We start from the raw sequence: 13,261 nt of genomic DNA on the forward strand, positions 1-13,261 counted from the left end.
TACTTTGTTTTGCAACAAAGCAAAGGATACTTTTATTTAAATTGGATTCCTGCTCTCTACAAGATTATCAAGATCACTTGCCCTGCTTTATGCAACAATATAAGACTGAATTTTACAACACGATGACCACGTGTTTTATTTTTTGTTTTCTATCAGGATAGAAGATTACTTATTTGTCATGTAAAAAGCACTTTTTTTAGCATTGCTTAGACTATTACCCAGGTCAAAGATAGTGTTTACATGATGTTGATTATTTAAATATTTAGGAGCACATTAGCACCTCTCTTACAGTTAATGAAGCGTCAGTAATGACTGCTCCGGGGACCTGTAGATGTTTGTAAGAGGCCATTTTAACAGCAGTAAAAAACATTTAGACCAAAAGAAAAAAAACTAAATGCTGATAGAAATACATGGACTGTCACACGCTGACTGCACCCCTCTTTTCAGTGTGGCTTTGCTTTAACACTGACTTGTTTTTATGAAACAATGCGCCTATTAACTGATGTGGAACTAGCCGAAACCTGTGAGTTTGTTGTTGTTATCAACGACATGTTTATGGTCTCTGCAATGCAGAGTATGTTCCTCTTCAGATCTGTAGAAAGAACATACAGTTCTCTTAACCCCAGTTAGACATAAATAAGTACAAATACTATGAAGTATACATGTAGGCTTCTAAGTAGTAAGAAGATAAGCTAAATATTTGATGTGTTTTACACATAGTGACATATTCTGTCAATGTTCTGCAGCAGGGAGATACAGTTTACTTTGTTTTGCAACAAAGCAAAGGATACTTTTATTTAGATTGGATTCCTGCTCTCTACAAGATTATCAAGATCACTTGCCCTGCTTTATGCAACAATAGAAGACAGTTTATTTGTGCATTGTACAACATGATGACCACATTTCTCACCTGTTACACCTGTTGATGTGGTATGACTTTCTAAGCATCATTTTCTGGTAATTTTAGTGGCTTTTAACATGTGCTGAGGTTATACAGAGTGTGTTTAAGAACCTTAGCTCTGCTGTAGTTTAGGGAGCTCTCAAGATACACAGCGTGAATACAGATGTGCAACATATCTTACGCCAGTATAATAATGTGTTCTTCAATCATGTAGTTTATCTTAAAGACCCTCTCTGTGTTTTTGGGTCTAACGTACATGTAAACATATAAACACAAAAAAATATACATTTAATTTGCCTGAAGCATAACTCTTTTAATGTGATCATGCAGAATGTCCACGGTAGTCCAGATGTTTGCAGCCAGGTGATAAAGGTTTAATCAAAGCAGGTAAAATCAAAATCATCACAGGAACACTATTCACTATTTTGTTCTCTGTATTTATTTAACAGAATAAAGTCACCCACACTGTCTCGCACAGATGATAGTGCTGCAAAGACACAAGAACACAGGAAGCATTCAGGTTTTAAATTCATGTTTGCAAATTGTATGGTTTTTTTTTAACATGATTTGCTCCCAAGTTTTAAACAGAATCTGATTTTGTAGTTTTCATTCGTTTGATGTATTAACTTCTCTTCATTGCTCCATAAATGCAGAAAGGGTTAATCTGACTGCAGCTTCAACACAAGAGGAAAGGGGCGAAATAAAATTATGAAGGTCAGTGGAGTTCATCCTCCAGGGGCCGTAAATGTAATCACAATCTAATAGCTGAGATATTCCAGTCTGAACCTAAGTGGTCGATAAAGACAACGACAGACCAACGAGGATTCTAGCATGGCTACGATTTTAAAAAGTATATCCAGAATTAAGGTTTTTTTAGTTTTGAGAGGAAACTGTATTTGATTGTAAGACAAATTAAGATGGACAACATGTTCTACAAATACAGGAAGATGTTCCATAAACTAGATATTTAAGTCCATCATAATACTCATACTCTACACTGGAAAGGTGCTGCCTAATGACTCGTGCCTGTCCAGATCTCTTAAACTAAAACAGGCCCACAAAAACACTGAAAGCAATAATAATTTCTTCAACTTAATTTGTATCAACAAAGTTAATGCAGGTATTAGGTTTACAGCATTATAGCAGCACATTTAAACAAATAAAGTCCTTAAATAAGACCTTTATCATGCTGTTTTCACACACCAGGAAAAACACAAGGAACAACTAAATGTGCTTTCTTGGTCATCTTTGATTTAATATTCCACCTCAGAGGAAAATTACATTGATTCAAGATCACATGTGATTTTGTGAAATATAGATCTTTTCAGATTTTCTCCCAAAAACATGATTAAGTTTAGTGATGCAGAACAACTAAGTGAAAGACACTAAACCCAAATTACAGTATTTTCTCTGAGTTTTCTCCTAACATTGTGCTCCTTGCAGCATCCACATCCCAGCAGAGGGCTCTGTTACAGCCTGTAAAGCGTCTGCAAGGCTACATGACAACACAATAATCCTATTTGGAACTACTAATGTTAATCATCAGCTGTCTAAAAAGGCAAACACATGGGATCCTTTGTGCTTTATGTTTTGACGGCCATAAAATATATTTTATTCCAATAATCTTTTACATTTTAACTCGTGTGTTTTCACCTGCAGAGATTCATATCATCCTGCAATGCATCGTTTTAGAACATACTCAGGTTTCTTTTATTCTCCTTACAAAGTAAACGTGTACAATAACAGGTTTTTTTATTAGCTGTGCATGCAGGGTGGAAATCAAGCAGGTCAAAAATGCTATCTACATAAATATTCAACTCTTTGTACATTTTCTTCATTTCTATCGCTGTGTAAGATCTCTGTTAGCCACTTTATAACAATCTTATACAGGGTAAGACTTTCTATAACTTCAAGTTTTCAGAGCTTGCTTTTTATGTGTAGTTTTGGTGTGTGACATACAATGATCGGCTGCAAAGTCATTACAAAAGTATTTTTGTGCTGACAAATTATTTCCAGTCTGAACACTTTAAGAAACAGACTCTGCAGTGAGAACAAACATGAATACAAGTCTGAATATTATAACAAAAATAAACACATTTTCTGCCAGGAAAATTCCATTCAGCGACACATGACTGCTTCCTTTCATTTCAACTTCGACACAGATTCATAAACAGTCTTCAGTTCGGATGATGAGATGAGCAAACTGTGCGGAGAGGGAAACAAACAGAACTATTTAAAAGATGAATGAGGAAATCAGTGACGGGTGAATTAAGACTTGCAAGATCCCAAATATATCCCGCCTGTGTCTTTATTTCACAGCTGGCAGATGCTGCTGTTTACCTTGTGTGCATCTCAAAAGAACAACAATAAAGAACAATAATCAAAGAGTGATTTAGAGGAGCTGAGCAGCCAGACACTGAGGGGGTTGAATACCAAACAGGGAAAAGAAAATCGGTTATGATTCTGCATCACTGCATAACCAAAGCTCTGTTACATTATGAGATGCTAAGACATATTTCTCTGACTGTCGGCCAGCGGAGGGCAGTAGAGCAGAGACAATGTCATAAATGTATGTATAGATGTGGCTGTAACAGCTTTTCCACACAATGGAAACAGAGTAAGGATGATCTCATCTTGTGTCAAGTCAAATTAATCCATCCAGGCTCCAAACTGGGCGAGCCTACTGGTCAGTGTGTTGTAGTTCAGCTGCAGCTGGGTTGATGCAGGACAGGAGGAGATTAATCATGTGGAACTGGAGCTGGAAAGTCAGGGCAAATGTGGCAAGAGGTCTCTGGTGGTTCTGCTTGGCATTTCTTATCTTGGTGCAATAGCTAGTCTCACTCTTTCTCCCTACTTTCATCGCTTTCCTTTCACTTCCTTTCTCTTCTCTCCTTCTCGCTCAACTCCTGCTCAAAAGTAACTAAGTGTTCTTTAAAAGGCTAGACCTTGTTTAAGTGCACCTAGCTGGCTACATACAGTATACTTGGGAGACATCAAGTATACGAGCATTTCATATTTAGTTCATAATCAAAATAAAACAACCTAAAAATCTAAAGAAGCAGGTAGTAGGTGTAACATATTTACTGTAAGTGCCTGCATTCTCACTAAGGGTGCTAACTGCTTGTGTAAAGTAGGCAGACTGGCAGGACTATTTAAGACTTTGACATCATCAAAAGGCAGACATGCTTGTTAAACTAAAGAATAATGTACTTGATGTGAAAGCTTGGATCTTTCTATGCAAATGTGACACTTTCTTTGCCCCTTTAAAACTGATAGCAGAGTTTTCAATACTGATGAAGCAAGCCAATGACATCTTCCTCTTTTAGCTGTAATAACATCTGACAATGTGATGACAAGAAACCTTAAAAATGCCACGTACGTTTGTTTGCAGATTTTGTTCTGAATGAGCTCTTTAAGTGTGTTTTTTTCTTGGAACAGCAGCTAATTTTTGCTTTATATTTTCAAGAGCCCTCAAACCATCTTTTTATTACTTGCTATATATACACACATATATATTTAACAGACTCGTAGCAGAGGAGCGAAAGAGGCCACTGCAGTGTGTTTCAGATAAATTAGCTTCAGCCCGCGTCGGTCAGTCGGAACAATGTGAGGTTACGGTGCAATAGTTGGGGGTAGCAGCAGTCCAGTGAATCAGCCGTCTCTTGTTCGGGTCTCTGTGCTTAAGTTCAAAGTCTACAATCACATAATATCTAAAATCATCCTCAGAATACCTTTGAGAGTTCAGTGATATTTCCATAAACTCCTGTCCACCCGACACAATCAGTCCCAGTTTAAAGTATTCTAATGGACTCCATGTAGTATGTGTCTCGGGTGAGGTTTCAGTTTTTGCTGCTCTCTGTCGGAGCAGGTGGAGGTTGTGTTTTCTCCTTCGCCTCCTTCTTCCCCTCTTTCTTCTCGTCGTCGTCCTTGAAGAACAGGAGAGGAAACATGCCGAGGATGCAGCCGATGCCAACGCCGAGGGCTTTACCCTGCACAGAGGGAAAGGGAAGTAAGAAAACAACAACATGAAATGGTTTTAAATAATCAGCTTTGCTTATTTACAGCAAGTAAGCTTCTTACATTTGACTTGACGACTGACTTTTTAATTAAACTGCTGTTTTTGTTTGGGCAATATGTTAGACATTTGTGGGTTTTGCAAATAGACTGTATAAAAAGATGGACGACATGACAGCTCTCTAAAAGTGAAGCCAAAACATTTCGAGCGCCCCCCGCTGACTGGCTGCAGTATAGGTCATAAAGCCCGCCTCCTCCATGTTAACAGATGGGACATGATTCAAACTATAAAATCAAAATACACGTCAAATAAATGTTTCTCAAACATGGTTTCTGTCATTACAGTAAGTTATTATCATGCTGATTTACATCCAAGTGTTCATTTTTCTGACAAGTTTAGTTTTAATTAGTTATTTGATGCTGTAAAAAGAATGATTGACAGCTCTGTTGACAAATACGGCTCCTGCAGACGATCTGTTCCAGATTAGCAGAGTAGAGGAGGAACGGCGAGAGGAGACGTAACTGAAACAATCACTACAGTCACTGAAGTTTCCATATCTGTGAACGTCTGCTTCAGACCAACACAAGAAGCTGTTCTGCAGGTGAATGCGTCAACATGAGGGACCTTTGCCGTTTGGGCGGTACGTTAAATGTGTGTTTTGGTTAGCAGAAGGGACGGGACATCAATGCTGCAGCTCCACCAGCTGATCTCTACTGCACAGTCTCTATCTCCAAATGTGCGCCTGCTGCGTAGGTTATTTTGGCTTCATTTTTGGCTGACAGCAAGGGTCAGCCCTACACATAGGTCTGTATGTGACTGACTGACTGATTGAGTACTGAGTGAGTGATGGTACTGTCACAGCCGATGTCACAGTTGCGACAATGGCGGATCATCGAGCATATTGGACCTCCACTGACACGACTCTCTGTCTATACGGCTCTGGATACTTTGTTCGGGGAGTAGGCGGGGCTGCTCCTCCGCTGCTTGTCTGTTGTCCTCACCTATGTCCGTAGTGCGCACCTGCTTTCAAACGCTTGTCATCAGCCTCATAAGGACAGTCCACAAAAGCGCACATTGTCAGCCACATATTAAGTTTTGACCTAGTCTTGTTGTACAATGAGAGGAGGTAGAGACGCGTCGTCCATATTTATATACAGTCATGGGTTTTGCATTAGTATTAAGACCATTTTTGAGTAAATTAACTTCAATGACTCAAATTAAGTCAAAAGTCTTTTCATTGAGTAAGCTCACCTGCTTACTGGAAGATTGAACAGACAGTAAAACAGGTTTTCCTCGACGTGCCAGAACACTTGGCCTGACCCTTCACTCTCAGGTAAGAGCCTTTCAGTGCTGGACTAATCTCTCAACCTGATTAAAGCTAATTACATTTCACACTTGAGCGGTCACGGCATATTAAAAATCATTCAGGTCTAATTGTCCTGCACAATGACAGTATGATCGAAGGGGCACATCACAGGGACCAGTGCTTCTGTCAACCTGGTCTCATGTTTATAATGCATTACGCAACAAATTAAATCCTTGTAATGCAGGTTTATCAATATCTACTCTGCCTGTATTTATGTTGAGTTTTTATTAGTCTGACAGTTTTTTTTTATGTCTTTCACACACACACACAGGTTATAAGTAAGACATGCATTAAGGTTCTGGTTTACTGGAAGAGTGACAGAGACGATTAGATTTAAGGTTTAGTTAAGGTTTGCAGGTTTTAGTGCGTATTATGTGTTGATACGCACCGAGTGAGAGCTGACTCTGGTCTGCCACATGTCCGCCTGTTTTGGGCTGAAGTCTGGAGTCTGCATTCCCAGCCGAGACGCCAAAGCCTCCACGTAACCTGCCAACCTAATGAGAAGAAGACCACAAGTACAAATGAAGATCCACAAGTATTGTAAAAGAAAGTTGCAACAATGAATAACTTCTAATCAGAGAGTTATTAAGATGCTTGAAGAAACATTTGAAACATCATGAAGAAATATTTTGACCTTTCATAAAAAGACAATCCAGCTGAAGAAAGTGGAGACACACGGTGGCCATAAAGGTCAGTTAGAGATACATTTAAATGAGTTAGAGACAGAAAAGTCTCATTGTGAGAGTGAACTTGCTAAAGTAGGAGCAGCTTGTAAAATATAAAAACTGTACGTACACACATCCCTGGTTTTAAGCTTCTGATTTTATGTAATTTAAAGAAAGTTAAAGGAAATGTTATCAACATCCTGTCAACATATAACCCAAATAAATGTGTTACACACACTCACAGGCATGATAAAGTTGTTTGCTCAGGCTTCCGGCTGTAATTTGAACTTAGATTCAATTTAGAAAAACGGATTCATGTTTGTTTTGTTCCATTTTCTCATCATAGCCTTTTTTCCCAGCATCATTGTCATGATCCATTAAACAAGCCACCGGTGTAATACTCAGCGCAGCCATGTAAATGATCAAAGTAACTGATAACACAAACAAAACAAATCCTCAGATGAATGTTTCAGTCTCCTCCGTGTTGGTGCCATCTGTCATAAAGCAGCAGGATGTCAAATATCGGAGAGAGACAGAGAGCCTGCAGTGTGTGTGGAATCATCTACAGGACTCTTTGTGGTGACGGCAGAGCAAAGACACATTACAGCAGATAAAGAGTTGTATTCACCTCATAACAGAAATGTAGCATTAGAAATAGCATCAGTAATACAAAACTTATTTCATGTTGAGTCTTAAAGTTGTAAGTTTTGTCTGATGTTGCTAATAACTAGTGTATTTGTATAAATGATGAGTCCTTTGTAACTGAACAACAGTCACATAGTCTCAAGTGTGCTTCTATCCCTTGTACAGGTTATATATTAGTCGTTTTTTATTGTTTCTGAATAGTTTTTTGGGGGAAAATTCTTACTACCTGAATCTATGGAGTATTTAGACATCCGCTTGATAATATGAGGAACAGGTTAATGAGTGAATCGACTACTGACCAGAGATCAATAACTGTTTATCAATGTCCAGATGCAAAAAAGAACTACAAAAAAGTTTAGAGAGGGTTATAATTAGGTCAATACTATTAATTAACATTAATAACAATTTGGAGTATAAGGGGGAAAAAATGAAAAAAATAGTAGTTTTATTGTTAACTGTAGTCAAATATTTTGTTCAATACTATCAAAGAATAAAACTTATATCTTTGGAACAAGGACTTTATAGGAAGCAAACAGAGGATGAGCACATGTACTATAGAACATTATATTATCCTTAAAAGCTACTGCGAGGGACTTTTTGTGTCAACCTTGGCGACCCCTGTGGACAAAGCGGTATGTGTCATCTCTTTGATTTAGTGCTCAGTAATGACAAAGATCCTCCTGCTGTCTTTAAACTGTCAAATGTACAGTTACAGGCGTTAAAAAAATAACTATATAGAAATAATAAATCTTGTCGCTGATGGTCTGGTTTGCTTCTGTCGGTCATACAGAGGCATCAGTATGAATTTCCGTCTGTTTCATAACCAGCTAAAGATCCCACCCACCCACAGACTCCAGTAACCCATTTTTTAACCCACCAGAGCCCCAGGAAACAACCAGAATCTCTACCATAGCTACAACCCCTCTGCAAGTGTGGTGAATGTTGCAATAATTACTCACACAATTACTCACAACATTGTTTAAGGATATGCATAATGTAACCCTAGCATCCACTCATATTAAAGGGTATTAAAACTTGATTTAAACACAGGCACCATCTATAACAAGACATGGCAAATGGTGCTTTCATTATGTTTATTGCTAGAAATGTATCTTCAATGCAAAAACTCTAGGGCTCTAGTAATCCAGCATTGTTAGTACAAACACTAAATTAATTGCAATTCCAAACGCATCAACAGCGTAATGACCTAGTTAATGACTGAAACAGAGCTACTGTGCCCGACTGTCACGTGAGCAACAATTCAGAGTAAACCAGTCAAATAGTTTTAGTGTGAGAAAATAAATTCAGGTGAATATTTTTTTTTTAGGTCTGGTTCAGTCAGTGGCACTAATGGATCCTCAGTTCACTGCACACACAAATAAGCAGCAGCTGGAGCTGTCGGGCCAGGGGAGAGATAAGCAGCAAGGAGCGTATTTAGGAAGAAGATAAGGAGAGAAGCAGAGGAAGCCGGTGTGTGTGTGTGTATGTGGGTGTTTCATCATAGTAAAACAGAAATAGTACAAACTTTCTCAAAATAGAAACTTTCTAGGAGAGATTTCAGGTGATGGGAATCCAGCAAAACTAAAGTATGATTGCACCATGGCAGATGAAAACGATGAGGCAACAGGGGGCAGAATTGAGTCCCTACATGCATGGTCGAAAAACTCTGTTTCTGCTCATAAAATAAATTCAAGTTGAGATAAACGAGACAACATGATGTAACTCAACATGCTACATTTGAACAAATCTGACTTTCCTGCTACATACAGCAGCACACTGACACTTCTGCCTCTAGGTAAAATCCAGTCCTAATATTTCACATACTTGCAACAGCAGATTCAAAAAGGTCTTCAGCATCAAAACATGAAATATCTGCAATTCTCAAAACACCAAAATGATGAAATTTACTGAAAGCAGTGAGAGGCATTGCAAAGCCTCAATACAGAAGCTGAAACTCAACCTGGCAGCACCAGAGGCAAGAAAAACACAATTTTTACCATCAAGAAATGCACATTTGCAGAAAGTTAAACCGTGTGCAGTCATGTATAAAGTCTGTACGTTTTCTTCATGGAAAAACAACTCAATCTGCGAGCAATATCTAAGCAATTTTCTAAATGTTGGCAATAACAGTTTGTTGTGATGAAGTTCAGTAGTCGGCTAGACGTCTTCGGGCTAGCAATCGTCAAGGAAGTGGTTAGCGCTGGTTCGAATGCATGCATTGGTTTCCTCTGGGTACTCTGGCGTCCTGCCACAGTCCACATCCGTTGTTAGATAAATTGGTTCCTCTAGAGTTGAATTCCCTGCCAAAACAGCTGAAACCACACCGTCACTTTGAACCACGTGAAACCAACGACTCTCAGGGATATTAGGTCAACAGCCCAAGTTAACGACTCTCACTTGCTTACAACATCTATTAACATATGAATGACCTACAGAGGCTTATATATCTAGCTCCGTCCACCAGTCAGTTTACAATGTTACAACTTCATTTAGCAGACACTTTTGTCCAAAGCGACGTACATCTGAGAGTTAATACAACACAAGCAACGATCAAGACAGGAGGGAGCGAAGTCAGTAAGTGCCAGCAAACAGCTTTGGACACAGGTGCCATCATCATCATCATCAACATCAACAAGGTCAGTATAGTCATCATCATCATTGTTTTAGGTGTAACCTAATTGAGGAGGGCTGGAGCTTATGAGCATTCAATAATTGACATGAGGTATCCAAATTAGAGGCAGTGAGACGTGAGATTCCATGACAGAAAAGGACTTTATTCACAGTTGCACCTTAACTTGTCAAGTGGTGAAGTTTTTGACACACTTGACAGGCAAAGGAGAACACATGTCTGGTTGGTTGAAGAGCAAAACTGAACAATGGGCTCTTCTCTCCATTTATAAGAGTCCTGATTGTGAGGAGATGAACTTCAGCTGTGTATAATTGAGTCCAGCCAGCACAGGTGTGCATGTTGCTCCTCCCAGAACAGAGGAATCATGGCAGACATGAAAGATTCCAACATTCATCATTAATATCCTAATCAACATTAACAACATCCTCAATGTCATCATCATCAATAGCTTCAATATCATTAAGGTCAGAGGTGTTCATGAAGAGCTGGGTCTTTAGCTTCTTCTTAAAGGTGTAAGGGACTCTGCGGACCAAATGGAGTTTGGTGGCTTGTTCCACCACCGGGGGGGCGACAGAGGAGAAGAGTCTAGTTAGAGACTAAGGGCCCTGTTGTGATGGGAGTACCAGGCGCCTTTCATTGGCAGAGCGTAGTGGGTGGGAGGGAGATGCGAGCGGCAACTGGGAGCCAGTGGAGGGATATGAGCAGTGGAGTGACATGTGCAAGAACTGTGCAAGATGCCTTGCCCAAGGCTTCGAATGGTGACTTTAAATTGCCCGTAGGTGTGAATGTGAGAGTCGTTGACTGTCTCTGTGTGTCAGCACTGTGATTGATTGGCGATCAGTCTAGGTGTAACCCCGCCTCTCGCTCAATGGCAGCTGGGATAGCCTCCAGCCCACCGCGACCCTGAACAGGATAAGCGGTATAGATAATGGATGGATGGATGTTTGTTTGCTCTAACATAAGTGGTGATATCTAGGATCTATAACAAACCAAAATGTTGTATGAGCAGCAGTTCATGGTAAATACGGTGTTTTAAAATGGGTGGATAGAGTGTTGTTATATTATCATCCTGTGGCAGGATAAACAAGGATTATGCCACAATTTAAGTATCCGCCCTGCTGAGGTATCCTTGAGCAAAACAGCGACTCCCCTCTGGTCTGTAACAGATACTGACAATTTAAACCTCCTTAGAGGAAGACAAGCTAAACTAGATGTTCCCTGAGGAGATCAATGAGGACACACACTATTGTTAATCCTGAAACTTATAAGGAAAAAAACAGACATAACATCACAGGGTGAGATAACATACAGTACAAAGAAGAGTCTATAATGAAATCTGGGAGCCCATTTTTATTCCTTTGAGCTAACTTATTCGATTCGAAAGTTTTTGCCCTGTTTTTCTAACTTGGCTGAATAAAATAATACTTCACTGTGCGTTTTGTCTGCCCCAGAAAGCCTCTGATGCATTATGTCTATAAGAACACAAAGCTCAGACTAAGTGCAGTAGCTTCAGCACCAGCAGGCTGAACGGTCAGAATGACTCATGATCTAAATTATAAACTTCATGGAGGATAAACTGGTTTCCTCAAACACTCACATACACAGAGGAAAATCTTACTATATTCACCCAGGCATGAACCCTTACACGTGAAACACACGTCTGAGTCAAACACACACCAGTCAATGTCTCTGGGTCGAGGAAAACAGCCGTGGAGTGGGAGGATTTGTAAACAATCACTCCACATAATCACTACAATATTGACCGAAGAGACTCTGGAGGAGCATGCTGCAGTGACAGCTACATCCATTTGTGCTGTTCGATTACATGACCGAGGAAATAACACTTCCTCAGAGAAGCTGCTGCCTCTGAATTTCACTGAGAGTCCTTGTGGACAGTAAAGGCGGGCTAATTTGTCTCCGCCTACAGAGGCAGACATTGCATGAAAATTTCTTTAACTCTTTACAAATACTTCATGTTTTGCAGCAAAGATATACTTTCTGAACATGTTTATGTTATGATAGCGCTGGCTAAAGGTTTATAGAATATGTTCAACTTATTATCCTTAAGAGTGTCTGCAAAAACGTCTTTGTCTACATCTTTAAATAAGAATAAAAGTGTGGGCGATTTTCATGCGAGTCTTTAAAAAAGGTGTTACAGTCAAGGCCACCTTGTGAAATGAAGAGTTTTGAAAAAGTTACAGTGACTCTTATATCAACTAAACAAGATAATTTATTCATTTTAGTTTGAAAAGTGCAGCAGATATTAATGTTAAGTGCATCATTTATTCACTCTACAAAGTGTGCAGCATTGGAATATGTGCAAAAAGGTTTCTGTGTATAACAGCTGCTCAAACTCAAACCAATATAGAGCTTATTTAACAGACAAATAAACAATATATATGTGACCTTCCAGGCGATGTGAGTTAAAAGGTTCACAGTGAGCAGCATTTTAATCGCTCTTGAGCTTTGATTTGGCTCATTAAGGCAGGACGGAACAATTTAAGCTGAACATCAGTACACAGAACGTCGTCAAAAGTAAATGGTAAATGGACTGTACTTATAAAGCACTCAAAGCGCTTTTACTCTACATGTCACATTCACCCATTCACACACTGATGGCGAAGGCCTAAGTGAAGGCTATTCCCCTTCAGGGGGGCAATTAGAGGTTCAGTGTCTTGCCCAAGGACACTTCGACATGTGACTGTAGCAGTCGAACCCCCAACCTTCTGATTGGGAGATGACCGACTCTACCACTGAGCCACAACCGCCCCCCTATCGGTATGGTAGGATTAGGAATTCAATTCACCCTAACACAGGAAACAACCTACGAAATATGCAAATGAATGGGCACAAGGACAGACTCATAATTCATGTACTTTTTATGAGTTTTGTACGAGTTGGTTAAGGCCCCATTCCATTTTTTTTTTTGGCACATTTGCCAATAGTTTACAGATTTCACTTCATCAGAAATGGGGCGACACCTGCGAGCTAGTTCAGGCAGACAACTCGAGCTGCACTGATTTAATAATAATGATATGCG

General features: G+C 39.5%; 1 protein-coding gene across 1 annotated transcript in view; it reads right to left on the reverse strand.

Annotated features, from left to right (window-relative positions):
• Positions 1-2,139: 2,139 nt before the first annotated feature.
• Positions 2,140-13,261, reverse strand: part of LOC138584805 (transmembrane protein 65-like) — a 45,914-nt gene continuing 34,792 nt past the window's right edge. Inside the window, exons 7-8 of the mRNA XM_069657118.1 lie at positions 6,671-6,776; positions 2,140-4,890 (exon numbers count right to left, since the gene is read on the reverse strand). Of these exons, the coding sequence (XP_069513219.1) occupies positions 4,741-4,890; positions 6,671-6,776 (256 nt within the window). The 3' untranslated portion in view covers positions 2,140-4,740. The remainder of the gene's footprint in view (positions 4,891-6,670; positions 6,777-13,261) is intronic.

This window comes from Semicossyphus pulcher, unplaced genomic scaffold (assembly GCF_022749685.1).
Source record: "Semicossyphus pulcher isolate SPU_LCO1_2020_fin unplaced genomic scaffold, fSemPul1.0.p SCAF_9, whole genome shotgun sequence".
Classification (NCBI taxonomy): domain Eukaryota; kingdom Metazoa; phylum Chordata; class Actinopteri; order Labriformes; family Labridae; genus Semicossyphus; species Semicossyphus pulcher.